The sequence below is a fragment of the Lagopus leucura genome, unplaced genomic scaffold (genome assembly GCF_019238085.1).
Source record: "Lagopus leucura isolate 7727_CA_CO unplaced genomic scaffold, USGS_WTPT01 Super-Scaffold_100015, whole genome shotgun sequence".
NCBI lineage: Eukaryota > Metazoa > Chordata > Aves > Galliformes > Phasianidae > Lagopus > Lagopus leucura.
The window spans coordinates 8,992,164-9,007,531 of record NW_024962269.1 but is presented as its reverse complement, the minus strand read 5'-3'; the positions used below and the strand labels follow the sequence as shown (position 1 = coordinate 9,007,531).

The following is a 15,368-nucleotide window of genomic DNA, read 5'->3' as shown; positions in this document are numbered from 1 at the left end:
CTCCAAAACTCTAGCTATAATGCTGATATCTACCTAGCAGAAAACAGAAAAAGATGGGGCTGATTACTCTTCATAACACCAGCTAGTACATAATTAAAATTTTGTAATATATTTTACCTATGGAAAAAAGACCAAGAAAAATAAAGAAAAAGTTGAAGTATTTGTTTGTTTTTTTTTTTTTTTTTTTTTTTGTTAGGCTTGATATTAATTTCTAATTAAGTTTGCAAAAGGAACATACACTAAAAGATACAAAGTACCAGAAGGACAAGAAAAGTCTATGCTGCAGAAGTCCCCAGCAAAGACATAGTTTACATTGGTTATATTCTGGAAATAAAAAAACAAATCAAAATATTTTATATAGTAAACATCTGATTCATTCTGATTTATTCTAAAAGCAGATGAGTTACAGTGTAGTCTAAAACCAAACTGACCCTTAAGAAAATGCCCTTTTATTTTTTATACAGTTGTAACAGCGCATCCTGAAAACCAGAGGACTTCATGTGTACATTGTTCTCTTACACTGTAGATTCTAAGACGTAAGATGTTACCAGATGTTACCTCCCAAAATCAATTATAAATGGTGTCAAAATTAACGAGGCCTTCAGGCACTGATCTTGCAAAGAATTCATTGTAATCTTAGCTGTCTTGGAGGTTTTGACATGTCTGTCTAGAAAAGGCAACATGAACACATCGGTACAACTGCTGCACTACACAGACAAGGGAAGTGGGGAATTTAAAAACTACTACAACTAATACCAATTAGAAAAGATAACGGTAACTTTAAAAGCTAATTAATTTTACTTCGTTTTGTGCTGGATTTTAGAATTTGTTCAGTTGCAGGATCCCAATATTTTCGACTCACACCTCAGCCATTAAAAAAATAATCTGATATCTTTATCATTCAGTATATTCAGTAAATGCAAAGATATGACATCACAACTAGAAGCAGCGAACTAATTACCGAATGTGTTAATATCCTATGGGAAATGTTCTACCCAATCACTGACCATTTATCCTGTTAACTTGTAAGACATGCAGGTAACTAATTAAAATTAAGTTTTCCTACATCTAACCCAATGCCTTATTTTCTCCATTACAGGCAATCCCCACACACATCCCACTACATTTGACTATAAATGATTCCTGTTTATTTTGTTGCCTTGGGAAATATGGCTTGAAGTGTTCCAAAGTACCATGAAAGACAGATAATTTCAGTCTTCATTATACAGAAGCTGATGTTTATTTTAATTCCAATAATTTCCAAGATGATAAAGGATAATATAAAATTTGTCTTGAAGCTAAAAGAAACCTTTAAATATCTGATCACTACTTACATGAAAAAAAAAAATTCTGGGGAATATTTAATTAGAATAAAATTTTAACAAAGGAAAGTACCTTCCCAGAGCCTTGGATAACAACTATTTGACACAGTAAGTGTAGAAATAAATGGCATGTGATGAACAGGGAGTGCCTTTGATACACTTGTTATATTAACAACTTCTAAGTTAATGATATTAAGTTGTTTGTAACTAATTTCAGTTCAATAGCAAAACAAATTCAGAAATAAACTGAAATGCATTTAGATGCAAAAAAAAAAAAAAAAAAAAAAAAAGTTATTTCTGCAAAACAGCCCATGACTGGGACATAAATACTCATTCACATTGAAAAAGATGCGCTTGAAACACCATCTCATAATGTAGCTGGAGTAGTGACAAAATTTTTAGTGAACAGTAAAGGTGGGATTTCAGAAAGTTAATTAAAAATACAGAAATTAATAGTTAACACTGCCATTCTCCCCTCCAATACCTCATTACTTCAGTTACCATATTGCTATTGAAATTCGTAGTCTGTGTAACTTCGACTTCCTAACATATTTGCTTTTATTAACTTCAAGCTGAGAGAAAATGGGAAAAAATACACAGAAGAGATCATTTCTAAGATATGAGAATTCTTAATGACAGTGCAGAAGACCACATAATTGAATGGAGTTTTAAAATGCTCCTCTATTTCAAAATAGAGAAATACAACTAATCTTGACTGTTAGTGCTGCTTACAAAAGGTAAGGCTTAATTTTACTTACAACTCATCAGTCTACATGCAGTGACAAAATCCAGTGTTCTCCTCAACTGTTAAAGGCATGAGCAGAATAGAGCCTTATTTTTTCTGCCCATTAATGTAGTATGTGGAGCCAACTACTTATCAAAGAATCATAGCATCATTAAGATTGGAAAAGACCACTAAGATCATCTAGTCCAACCATCAACTCACTGGACCATGCCCACTAACCAAATTCCTCAGTGCCACCTCCAGCCTCTTCTTGAACACCTCCAGGGATGGTGACTGTGACACCTCCCTGAGCAGCCTGTGCCAATGCCTCACCACTCTTCTGGAGAAGAAATGTTTCCTAATATCCAACCTGAACCTTCCCAGTGCAACTTAAAGACACTGTGGTCCAGAGACGGGTAAGTTTCTTTCCATGTTTCACTGTCACCGCCTCAAGGCAGAGTAAAGCACAGAACTTCAGATACTTTTATGAACAAAAGAAATGAGGCTATTTGCCACTGCTAGGTATCAGCTTTAAATGCTTAAGAGTTCTGGTGTATGGCTTTCGTTTCCACTGAAAACTTGTTGATTACATAAGCGATTTTATTCAGTTGAGAAGCACTGTTTCCAACGCAGTATGTCATGCATTGTGATGGGATGTGCATACAGAAGAATCTGTTTAACATGTTTTTAGTCTCTCTTCCAAAGAAAATGCAACTCCTGTAATCACATATTCTCCCTTCTACGACTTTTAAACATGCTGTCAACTTCCACTAAGTTTAACCATGACTGAGAGGAGAGGGTTCAGATATAATTAAGATTCCACAAGTTATGTAAGAACCAACGGCTAACTACTGAAGGGAGACCAAAATCGGTAAACTCACACAAACAAAAAAAAGGGCAGGCAAAGCACAATGATTACATACCCTGCTTGGAAGCAGCTGCTGGCGAGCAGCATGCACATCCTGGCTGGCCCACTGGGATATACACAACTGAAGCATGGGAGCAGCTTAGAAGGAAGCTGAGCATCTTAAGGACAGCAGTTCTCAGGAAAATCCAGGCTTTGTTAAGGTCACTGCTCAGAGAGCTTGCTCCTCGAACATACCACAAAACAACTATCCTTTTGTAGGAAAGCCCTAACAGCCAAAACCACCAGGATTTCATACATTTTAGACCCTGTTTTATATGCTTCTCAAGATAGAGCACTTTGCATCAATGAATCATGTGGACTGTCGCTGGAACTCATCAGATGTGCTCTCAACTTCCTTGTCCTCAACAGCTCCAGCAGACTAGAGAACAGGGAACCAGTTTGACTGCCATTGCTGATATTTTGAAGACAGTAACTGATGTAACAAGAAGAACCAGTAGGTTTACATTTCCATTCAGATTAATGGGTTCACAGTCACACAATGGTTAACCAAAAACTTAAACAGTGCATAAAACAGTATTTGTACAATTTTTATCATACGACACTACCAAAGCAACCAGGATTTAGACAAATACTTATTCCTTAATAACATATTTCAGAAGTACAATTAGTCACTGAAATTGGACTTCTATCAGAGTTTGCAATGATGATAATTCAGCCAGCAAAGCTTAAAATAATAGGAACAAATAAACTGACTTATTCTCAGTGCACTAACTTAATCATACATCTAATTACACATTCTGAGTGCGGGTTTTCTTTTTTCCTCCAGAAGTACACTGCCCTGGTTCTGGCCAACCTACACTGAAGACGTGTGCCTCAGCTCCTTAAGGAAAAGCTCTCTCAGGTCTCAGCTGGGGCCCTTATCTTCTTTACTATTTTTTCTAATGAAATCTTACAGCCTTTATGTAGACGAACCCAGAGAGATGGCAATACAAAACATTCACTATTTAATTAAATGAATTACCTACCAAGTATATATGCCTTAAGAATGGCTGCCAAAAACGAAGCCCTGCTAGAGCCCACGCCAGTTATGACAGGAGTGCTGTCTTAGAAAAATTGAACCATTGATTTTTCAAATGAGCAGACTGATTTTTGCCCAAGTACATAGCACGCCTCACTGAAGGAAACAATAGATTAGGGAACAAGAAGAGTTAGAAAAGAACCAAATTTCTTCTAGTCAGTTTTAACGGTGCAAAAAAGTACTTAAATTTAGTTTTATGCCAATACCAAAATTTCAAAATACTGTCAAGACACAGCTGTTCTGTATCTTAAGACAAAAACTCAAAAGCTTTAATCTCTTAAACATTACTCTTGGCTACTATAAGTGGAATAGAACATTTTTTCTAAAAGCAAATTCTTAGAAATGCCATTTCTGAGACCCATAAGGTGCACAAGAAGTCTCCTCTATGCTTACTGTTCTCATTTCCTGCAGTTTTTAAGACATTACCAGGCAAGTAAAAACAGCACTGAAAATCACACAGCTCAGCTTGCAACCTCTGCAGAGGAATATGTGTAGCAAATATACTTTTTTCCAGTTATTTACTGAATGATAAACAGTGATGGCACAATCTAAACCTTGACTCTCAACTACCCCTGTAGCACTTGCTAAGCAGCGCTCCGCAGTTTGACTTCGGTTGATACTCCTAAATATAGCTCTGCCTTAACTCCCCCCCACAGTTCACAAGCCAGACAAAGCCAACTTTATGACTCACACCCTGATACAGGCCAAACAAGCCTCACAACACTTCTGCAATTTAACAAGAAGCATGAAAAAACATCAAAATCTCAGAAAATATTTAGAAAATAACTCCCTGAAACAGCCTTTATTAACAGTCTCTTGACTTGTAACCCTCCCATTTTTGGAACAGATGATTTCTATTTTCCATGCGCAGGGGGGCTGTGTGCAGAATTAATTCCAAACTGGTCTTCTTCACTCACACTCCCATGCCCTCACTGTAACCTCCTCCTGCTTCTCCTGACTCCTTGAAGAAATTCTGGTAGCGGCAGACAATGGAAGGAAAAGAAATATACACAGTAATGAAAGACTTTTGTGGCTAGCTCAAATGCAGAAGTAGAGGCATTTCACAACCACAGATGGTATTTATTGCAAGAATGCTGTATGCTATGAGCACTGGGTCTATTACACAATAAGATAAACACTTTTTCACATGCGGGTATGAAAGCACAAACACTGCTTCTCACTCCATTACACAGGAGGCCCAACTAAGATTAGGAAGTGTTCTAGCAAGACTGTAAAACGTATTCAAATAAATTGCCCTCGTGGATTAGTGGTTTATATTGCACAAACAATGCCGGCTGGGAAAAGGGCTTTTGAATTTGCTTAGGATGTCACTAACTACAATATTCTCAGAAGCAAAAATATTTTGTATTATTAATATGATTAACAAGGCAGGCTGGTTGTGTTATTTAAGAACGTGTTGGGAAAAACTCGTTCTAATTGAGACTGTAAAAAAAATAAAGCAGCAGCACTGCAAATGAGGGCTGGCAAGAGCTAAACTACATTAGGAACCAACATCCACACACATTTCAAATAACTCCATGATTTAAAAACTGGTAACTTCATAGGCTTATGTAAATTCTTACACCCTCCAATTCCAAACTCTGGTAGAAGCTTGGGCCAAAAGACACCTATGAGACATCAGTCCAATCGAATTTCTGTTCAGCTATTTGCTACAAAATATGCTAAAGGACAGCATGCTTGATGCTGTGACGTGCTACATTCTTTAACTACTTTTGCTATGAAGCCAAAAAGTTCAACTCATCTGACAATACCTGAGCTTCATCTGACCAGAAGAGCTGTAGTAACAGCCAGCTGAAAGTACATGTTTTTCAAACATCACTATGTGATGCAAGTACACCATCACACAAAATGTACTTCCTACAAATAACACTGGAGAACTAAAACCTGTTTAAGAACAGAACATTTTTCAGCTTATTAAATACAGATATCCCACAACAGATTTGATGTATGGTGTCTTCTAAAAATTTGAATTTCTATACATGGATTTACAAGTATTTTCAAACATATTTGCACAGATCCACTGACATCAGTGTCACAATACCACACAAATATTGTTATACAAAAATAGCTCTTTTTTTTTTTTTTTTTTAAATCATCACACTGAACAACACTTCAGTGTCATTAATTAGCATTGACTACAACAACTCAATCCCAAATTTTTTTTTAATACGTGACATGGAAAAAGGGCAGATATCTGCAGAATAGCTGTGTATTTATATCTGTATATACATACACAACAGTTTTTCCTCAGAAAACTGAAATTCTTCAGGTGCAACAATGTGTGTTACCTACGTACCTCAGGGTGACATTTACACTAAAATGAGAAAAGTTAATTTTTTGAGCTCAGTGTGCTAAAATCATCGTGCTTAAATCAGTGGCAGAGAAGAAAAATTTTCTGTGCAGAGCATATGTGAAGTTAATGCTTCTTTTCTGGATTGGTTTTCCACCCATTAGTGCTCTGTGGAAGTTTGCAGTCAGAAATACTTAGAGGGACAATAGCTCCCCAACAGCAATTGAAATGTTCTATTTGTATATGTGAGTAATAAATTTCAAACCTGACTCGAGAGTCACACGCATCCACTGGGACACAAGAACTGTTAATACTTTGGCAATCAAATCACACAGCACAGCTTCACATCTCTTGGCCATTTACTTTGGTGCTTTGCTGTCCTAATTCATTCCTGAACTGATGCTTCCCAGTTCAATATGCAGCACATCATAGCAGCACTCACAGTCAGGACAGTCTTAGATATGGAGCTCCAACAGTTTGGAGTGCAAAACCAAAGTTATTTTGATTCATGTATCACAGATCCTTATTTATTAGCAGATACAAACATCTCTTTAGACAATTTTCTACCAGGAAAGTCAAAGAAAGATAAGAAAAGATAAGAAAGATAAGAAAGTCAAAGAAAGATAAGAAAATATCCTCTTAGACCCATGTTTGTAAGAAAGGAGAAAGCACACAGCTAAATCACAAACAGTCACTTAGCAAGCTACTGATGCTCACTCTCCTTTGAAAGCAAATGCTACTAGTTAGAAAACATGTAAACAAAGACACCAACAGCACAAAAACATGACCCATATAATTTGTATAAGTAGGCTGAGGAACAGAATATTTTCAGGCTCTTCACACAAAATGTTAAGGAACTTACCCAAAATCAGCTGTGGTCTCACTGTGCTGGACAAATTCCTACATACAGCATTATGGATGTGAGCTCAGGCAATGGCCTCAGAAATTCACCTATTATCATTTTACATTGGTGGAAGTAACTACTTCAACACTCCTCATACAGCATTGGAAAAAATACAAGGTACATTACCCAAATAACTGTTTTCCTTTATGAAACAGAACATGTTCACGTATAGAGGGAGAGACTGAGAACAATGCATCAATGCTGACTAAGGAAAGCATAAAGCACTAGGGAAAATCACCATCCTTGCATATTAATTAAAAGAGACATGAAAAATCACACCCAACCAAGCACTCACATAGAAAACTTGGAAATTTTGGAGATAAGCCAGCAAGAATCTGGGATCTAAACCCACAAACAGCTAGCTATTGAAAGGCTGAGTAGCATCTGCCTAGAGGCAATGACTGCACAAGTCAATTCTCTACCCTTACACAAGAAAAAGAAGTTGTCTACTGAATTCTGATCCAGGCTACATTCAGTAACATATACTGATATAATAATAAGCATCTAATAAATCTGAAGCCCCAGGCCAAATAAAAATTTTAAAAAATTAAAAAAAAATCACTTCTTTCTGAAGCAAACAGGAATGATAAACAGAAATGACTGCCTGCACCTCAACCCCCTGCACAGCCTATTTCTGGATCTTATCCATTCAGCAGCTCCAGAGCACGTGCATGTGAACTTCTTCAGGCAGCAATGGAATGAAATTGCCTCGATTCTTCTGTGTTCTGCTGCTGCCCACAGGCTCACAAGTAGCAACAACAAACACCAACAAGTCTGGGCACTTTTCCTCCTGGTTTGGGAAACCTCAAACATCAGCAGCACGCATCTGCATACAAACCTTAAGCGATCAGGAATGCTCACATCAGATTTGGAAGATTATCTAGAAATTAATTTTCATTTTTGCAGATGATAATAGCTAAGAGTTGCTTAAAAACTGATTAACTTACTTCACTACATTATCTCCTTTCCTCATGATGCGGGATTTCGGATAACACTCAAAAACTTAATTACTTGAAAATTCTGACATCGCAATCCAGTGTGGTGAAGAGCAAATTTAAAGGCGTTTTTGGCCAGAGGAACATGTGATTTTATGATAAATTACCCCAATACAGCTCAATTTTTAAATATGACAAAAAACATGCATACCAGTGGAGAGACTAGACACATTTTTAAGATCTCACAATAACCTCTGAAAATTTGAGCAGAGAACATTCCAGAAGCACTACAGAATTTAGAAGTGGTTTTCTTCAGAAAGAATTACTACACATGTGATTTCCTTTTATAGTCTTGAGAAGCTACGCTCAGAAAAACAGAAAAAAATGAAGCTACTGAAAAAGCCACTGAAAATCTTCAATAGAAACTTAAAAAAAGAAAAACAACCATAACTTAAGGCTTTATAAGGAAACTATTAAACATACATACTATTTCTTCTGAAAAAACTACAGCTATATCAAAGACACAAACGTCAGTGTTACATCTCTGACCTCAGACTTGTCTTATTTTTTCCTCTCCATTAATCTATGTATGCCCTAGTGATGCATTGATATTGGTTCAAAAACAAGATAATTAATCACTTCTATTGCAATCCAGTTTATGAAGTCAAATCCCATGAAATGAAAGCACAAATAAAGTGATTAGCATAACAGTAAAGCAAGCTTATCAGCAAAATACACTTCCTATGTCACCTGATGCTAGCTGTGTGCCATGCCATGTTACACTGCCAGTGAGTACAGGTACGTTCCTCAGCCAGCCTGAAACAATGCCATACAGAGAGCAGGAACTGCAGGAGGACAAAATCCACTACAGCAGAGATAAGAGCTAAGAAAATGGTTGTAGTAACCAGCATAGAAAAAGGCCAAATTACAGATCAACTACTACACCCTTATCTCAAAGAAGCAATTTTAATATGCTCAATTTTTCAATTATTTAACTATTTATAAAAACACCCATTGGTAGGAATTCAGTATAAATACAACAAAGCCAGGTAAACACAATGGTTCACAGACATAAAACGTCATCCAATAACAAAATCTTTTCAATTAAATATCTTTTCCCGATTAATGCCAAATCACGTTTTTATTTTAATGAGGTTGTAAGATGGCAGTTAGCAATTCAATCTGTAAGTATACCAAAAGCGAAGACAAAGGGTTGAGTTTTCTTTGTTTCATTCACTATTTTCTGCTCATTTCAGTAACATTCTTGAGAAAGACTGCCCTCGTGTGTTCACTGATGGATGCTGAGACCGCCCACTTCAGCTCGGATCACTTGGGTTTGGTCTTTGTGGTTTTGGTTTTTTTGTTTTCTGAATAATCGCATTACTGATTCAGAGATCGAAATTAGCCCACCAAATGTTTGCACAGAAATAATGGGCTGGTGCAACAGCAGTACTGTTCCTAGGGCTTTCACACAAGGTGGTAATGCTTGCTATTTGGCATCAGTCCTAGAAAGCCATTCTGGGCCTTTAAAATGGCACCGCTGCTCGCAGCTGCTTTTTGCTCTTAACAGAGGCTGCTTATTAAAAGCTCCTAAATCGTTCGATGAAGCCCTCAAGGAATAAAATGCTTGTTAGACACCTCGTAATGAGGTTAGCTGCACTAATTCATAGCAGCTCCTCACACTGACTGCATCTCTAGAGCACCTATCTTTAGAAATCCAGAAGTATCAATCCCTAATTACCTTGTTCCCATGTTATACTGCTTAAGTTTCAAGAATCCTTCATTTGCTTTATAAATAATTAAAAATTGAAAGAACATTGTATGGGGAAACAAGCATTTCAGAAATGGAAAAAAAAACCGAGGGTACTCACAGTCATTCGTATGGGAAATGAGTTCATAGCAAGCTGACAACAGGAGTGACTTCTATCTCTGCTTTTAACATCATCATTTGATCTATTCAAGAAAAAAACACTCCTAATTCAAACACTTGACTCACATGGCTAACTGCATTTCAAAATATAAGGAAGTCATCCAACCTCTGAGGAGCACTACACCAATGCACTATTGAAGACAGTAGAAAACTTCCTGCAGTATTCAAACACGCAGAGCACTGAAGGAAAAATCCAATTTCCGTACATTAGCAAACATAAGGCTACTGCTGTGGTACTTGTGAACAGAGAGCAGCACCTCAAGTTTTTGGATGCACGTTACTTGGAACCCATGTGCCCATTATCAGAACAATTATTCATATATGCATGAATATATGTATATATCCCCATGTATAAAGCCATGCTTTAAAAGTACTGCCACCAGTGTTCTCACAAACACGTTCCCTTGCTCACGTCAGTATTTGCTTAAATTATTCAGAAGTTTGAACCAGCACAGGAATTGTGGACCTTTCATCCTTTCATCAGCTCATGGCATCACAACAAACACTAATTCTTTTTGCCTACATAAAAATATGTTTTTGCATCACCTCCAACACCTACTTTTGGTATTGAATCACTCTTTGTTTTCTTTTGAACAGAAAGAAAACATCATTTCATCTTCAATAAAAAGAAAAAAAAATAAGACCAGGCCAAACATATACAACAAAAAGGAATAAAAAAAAAAGAAAAGAAAAAGCTGTTTTGTGCATTTGAAGAGCATGTGCTTGCTCAGCTTTAACTTCTGAGCCCAGATTATTTTTTTCCTCACAAACTGCCTTCTAATATTCCTTTGCCGCTTTGAGGATCACCCTCTATGTTCTTTCTATCCTTTTCATCACATCAGAACAACTTTGGTGAAGAGTTCTGAGCGTTAATTCCTATCTTGAATTTCTAATGAATCCCTCCAAAGACAACAAACCTTGTACTGACATTTCACACTTCTGTATTACTCTACTATGTTTCTGTTTATGGAAAAGTCACATCCCATGGAAAAGTTTTCAGCAGTAGAGAATACCCACAGTAGGGTTTATATTTGTTTATATTCCTTGAGATTTGGCCCTACACAAGATGAAAGATGTCACACAATTTTCAGAGTATTTTCTTCTTGACATGATGCAACTGTAGGAGTACTTACTATTTGACAAGCAGATAGATGTATCTATCAACATCATTAGTGTTAGCTGGTATTAAACGCTTAAATATGTTATTCTTCCAACATTTTTTTGTATGATACAGCAATGTTTTCACTGTAACATTCTGAAAACTATAATATATGCATTAAATAATCTTGTATTTTGGTGTAGTCCATATTCAACCACAAATGAAAAAAATTCTAAATACTATTTTTGATATTTAAAAAAGACAAATGAAGGACAAAACCAGCAATGAATGTAAGCAATGCTCTCGAGCAAAACTGTTCAAAATCTGGCACAAAAGGGCATAACTCAATGACTGCAATGACTTAGCATTCAAAAATACGTGCATGGAAAATATTCAAATCTGCCATAGCTGTACCAAAAACAATTTTTAGCACCACAGGTCCAATAAGAGAACTACAATTATCCACATCAGTAGAAATGTCATACTACTGAGCTTCCACTGCTGCAAAAAAAGTTATTTATAATCCTCACAGTGTACAAACTATTAGACCTTGCTGCGGCCTTTGGCAATTCCTGGCAGCGATGCTTACCTGGCAATACTTCAACCTGAAGATAACAGTAAATAAAGCTATTGCAATCCCTAGTTGTCCGTTAGTCATGCATTTTTTCCCCATCTCACAATTAAAAGTTCATTGAAAACACAACAATTTGAGTGCCTTCATTTTTTGCACATGCAACATAATTAAAATCACTCAAATTCATCTTGGTTCTCTTTCCTTTAATCATATCAAAACAAATCTCAGTGCATTTTGGATGATGTAAGCATTCAAGCTCTGAGAAATTAAAATGCATTGAAGTCTTACCTAGAACATTTCCTGCAGGCACTTCCTCAAGCTCTTCAAGTTCTCTTCCCATGAGCAAGTATAGATTCTCCAACGTACAGCAAGACATATGAGGTACTAATGGCAGATCCTCTGTAGCAGAACATTGGGATGACAGCTACACAGAATAAAACAACCAGTAGTGGATATTTATCACCTACTTCTGATACAAACCTCCTCCTGAAAGCCTCCTTGAGCCCCAAAACTAAAATACATTCTAAAGTATTTTCATTTCATAAGTTAGACTTGTATACTTAATTGTTTCCCTTCCGAGAATTCAGTTTTACAGCAAACAAGCAAATGGTACCCGGAAAATAAGAAACTATGCTTGCTTTGTTGCTGTTTAAGTGCAAACTACTTGTCTCTTACTGTTCATCATCATTAACAGAAAAAATGTTTTAAGGTAATTATTTTAAGGTAATTATTAGCTTCATGATTGCAATCTCAATACATTTACCACCACTTTTTTCAATATCCTTTTTTCAATACCAGCAAAATCAGTTGAATATGTAAAACCAAAATATATCATTATAGTAACAGACTTCAAACTTTCTTTCAAACAAAAGTTTTTATTGATTAGCAGTTATTCGTCTGAGAAGAAAACTTCCTCTAGTAGGTTAGAATGTACTTCAGTAAGAAGCTTTTACTGGACTGGACAAGTTTTATGCTTTGCTTTAAAATCTGCAAACCAATTTTATTCATACAACATAAAATTCATATTAAATAGAAAAAATAAGGGCAGTTTTATCCAGATGTAATGCTAGCAAATTCCATTTTTGAAGAACTGCTTCTGCTTTGGAGGTACTTAGATTTACTCTATTGTCTAAGACATTTCAAAGACACAAAGCAAAATTAAATCCAACATGAGCTGGAGTTAGCTATATCTAAAATGTTTCACCTTCATCGGATTTGAAATAGTTACTTTCAATAACATATTGCAAGTGAAATCTTCAAGCAGATTTTTGAGCCATTACCTTCACATTCTATGATGAAATTAAGATCATAAGTGCACATCTGGTATTTACTAAAGTATTTCATCATCCTAAAGAATTAAGCTAAATGAATGTTTTTTTAAACATCAAATAATTAACTGTGGAGATTAAGCAGGCAAAGTAGGAAAAAGAATATCAGAAGAATCAACAAAATGGAAAATGCTGCATATCCATAACATAACGACTAACAGCTTCCAGCCTCTCAGTAGTTTAACAGGTCTTAAAATACACCCTTATTTATATTGTATTCAAATCTTTACACGACTCCTCTGTCCATGGATATGCAGCCACTACGATATAATTATTCTCATTGCAAACCTCTGGGTTCAGCATACAGCTGAAAGTTCAACAATAAGCTTTGAAGCATCCTGTGTGCTTACAAACGTGTTCAGACATTTTGTGCCTGTCTTTGGTTTCATAGGAGAAAAAAAAAAATAAAAAAAAAAAATATCAACACAAGGTTTTAAATCAAATTATCTTGAATCTAATTAAAAACAGATTATATGTGTAGACATTTAACTGACATCTCTTTATAGGACAGCATAAAGTAAAATATCTTTTATTAGGCACGAATAGGCTATAATCCTTAGATTAAGGATTATATATTTATCTACTCCTCTTAAAGAAAACATACATAGGCTTGAGATCTTTAGCCAAAAAATAATAAAGAAAGTCTATACCTTCTTCACAACAGCAACTTTATTACTAGAATAAAATAAACAATAACTTATATAAACTACTTCCCTAAGTTACATTGACTCTTCTTGGAATTTCTGATTTGACCTTTTTTTTGGAGTAGGCAATACATTAAAAGTTGCCAATATTTCAAAAGAATGCCAAGCTATGGTAACATTTCACTATCACCTCTTACCTTATGCAAAGATTCAGCAGGATCATATTTGGGTCCCAAAACAAAGATCTTTTGCCCTCTTCGTACCACACCACTGAACACTCTAGCAAAAGCAATGAAAGACTCCTTGTTGTCTGCTTCCTGTTTCGCTGCCTTTGAGGTCACGACATCCATTTGATCAGTGAGCTGTTGCTCTTCACCTAATCAAAGTTACAAAAAATATATCAAGTATAAAGGCAGCTTCTATTTCATCAGCTGAAGAAAAACAAAAAGTCAGTTACATACTGTGGTATTACATCTGATGACACACCGAAAGTCAGAAAGAATCCTCCACTGTACCTCATAGTCCAGCCTCATTTATCAATCATTGCTTCTGCACCAATTTATTCTTAGCATTTTCTTCAAAAATACAACACATACTCTCATGAAAACTTTGAAGAATTAAAAGTTGTATTGGCATAAAGTATGTTAGCAACAAGTCTGTAATGCAAATCTAGTAGCAGCAAACCAAATAAACCTGTCACTATCCACATGGGCAGAAATAAACCATTCTGCATTCCTACTTAAAGTGAAAAACTATTTTTTCTGCAAAGCATCCCCTTAAGGCATCATCTACCCACAAGTGACTCCAAGACTACGCACAATAGCAGGCTTATAAACAGGTATCCATGACACTATTACAGCATTTATAAACTATCAGCTTGCCAGTAACTCCCTCCTCACTCTTCATTTAGTCCCACCTATTGAGCTGTTTAGACTTGACTGTTCATAATCAGCCACTTGACAACACCCAAAAGCTACAATTATATATACTATAAGGAAACAGCTATCAGATCATTATATACCTTTCTTATCACCAGTGCTTCCAGTCCCTTCAGATGAATTTTCACTTGGGGGCCTTTCAGAAACCTCCTTTCCTTGACTTGCTGCCATTTTTCCTGCATGCCTCTGTTTTGCAAGTTCACGTCGTTGAGCTATTTCTTCTTGGGTTAAAGGCCTAAATTGTATTTTAAAATATTAGCATTTGGAAATGCCCTTTACTTTAAAACAAATTAAATCACACCAATTAGAACATTAATTTCTCCATGATAATACGTATTTTAATCCAGCTAAAATAAACAAACTATTCCTCTATCATGTTTAGAAAGAGGTTACCACATTAAGCTTTCATATATTTCATTAAAATAAATGCAGTTGCTCCCAGTGATGTGTGAATTCTCACTTTTTCTGAAAAAGACTCAAGCCAATTTTTTAAATTGCTCTTCACATCACGTCCAGTATATTATTCTGAGCTAGAAAGACAGCTAAGACTAAGTAGTGTGCAAATCTAGACTTATCTGTACCAAGCTGGTAAGAAAAACTTTTCTTCCAAATATGCAAGAATCAAATGCTCTCATTTTAAATTACCTGTGATTTCTTTTTTTTTTTTTTTTTTCATTAAACTATCCTTGGCTGGTTTTACAGCAGGTGTTAAA

General features: G+C 35.9%; 1 protein-coding gene across 3 annotated transcripts in view; it reads right to left on the bottom strand.

Moving 5' to 3' along the window:
- The window catches only part of EFL1 (elongation factor like GTPase 1), a 55,952-nt gene that overhangs the window by 24,521 nt on the left and 16,063 nt on the right, over positions 1-15,368 (bottom strand). For all 3 annotated transcript variants that reach the window (XM_042875904.1, XM_042875906.1, XM_042875907.1), the window contains 3 exons: positions 14,739-14,890; positions 13,915-14,093; positions 12,034-12,169 (listed from right to left, as the gene is read on the bottom strand). In XM_042875904.1, the coding sequence (XP_042731838.1) occupies positions 12,034-12,169; positions 13,915-14,093; positions 14,739-14,890 (467 nt within the window). The remainder of the gene's footprint in view (positions 1-12,033; positions 12,170-13,914; positions 14,094-14,738; positions 14,891-15,368) is intronic.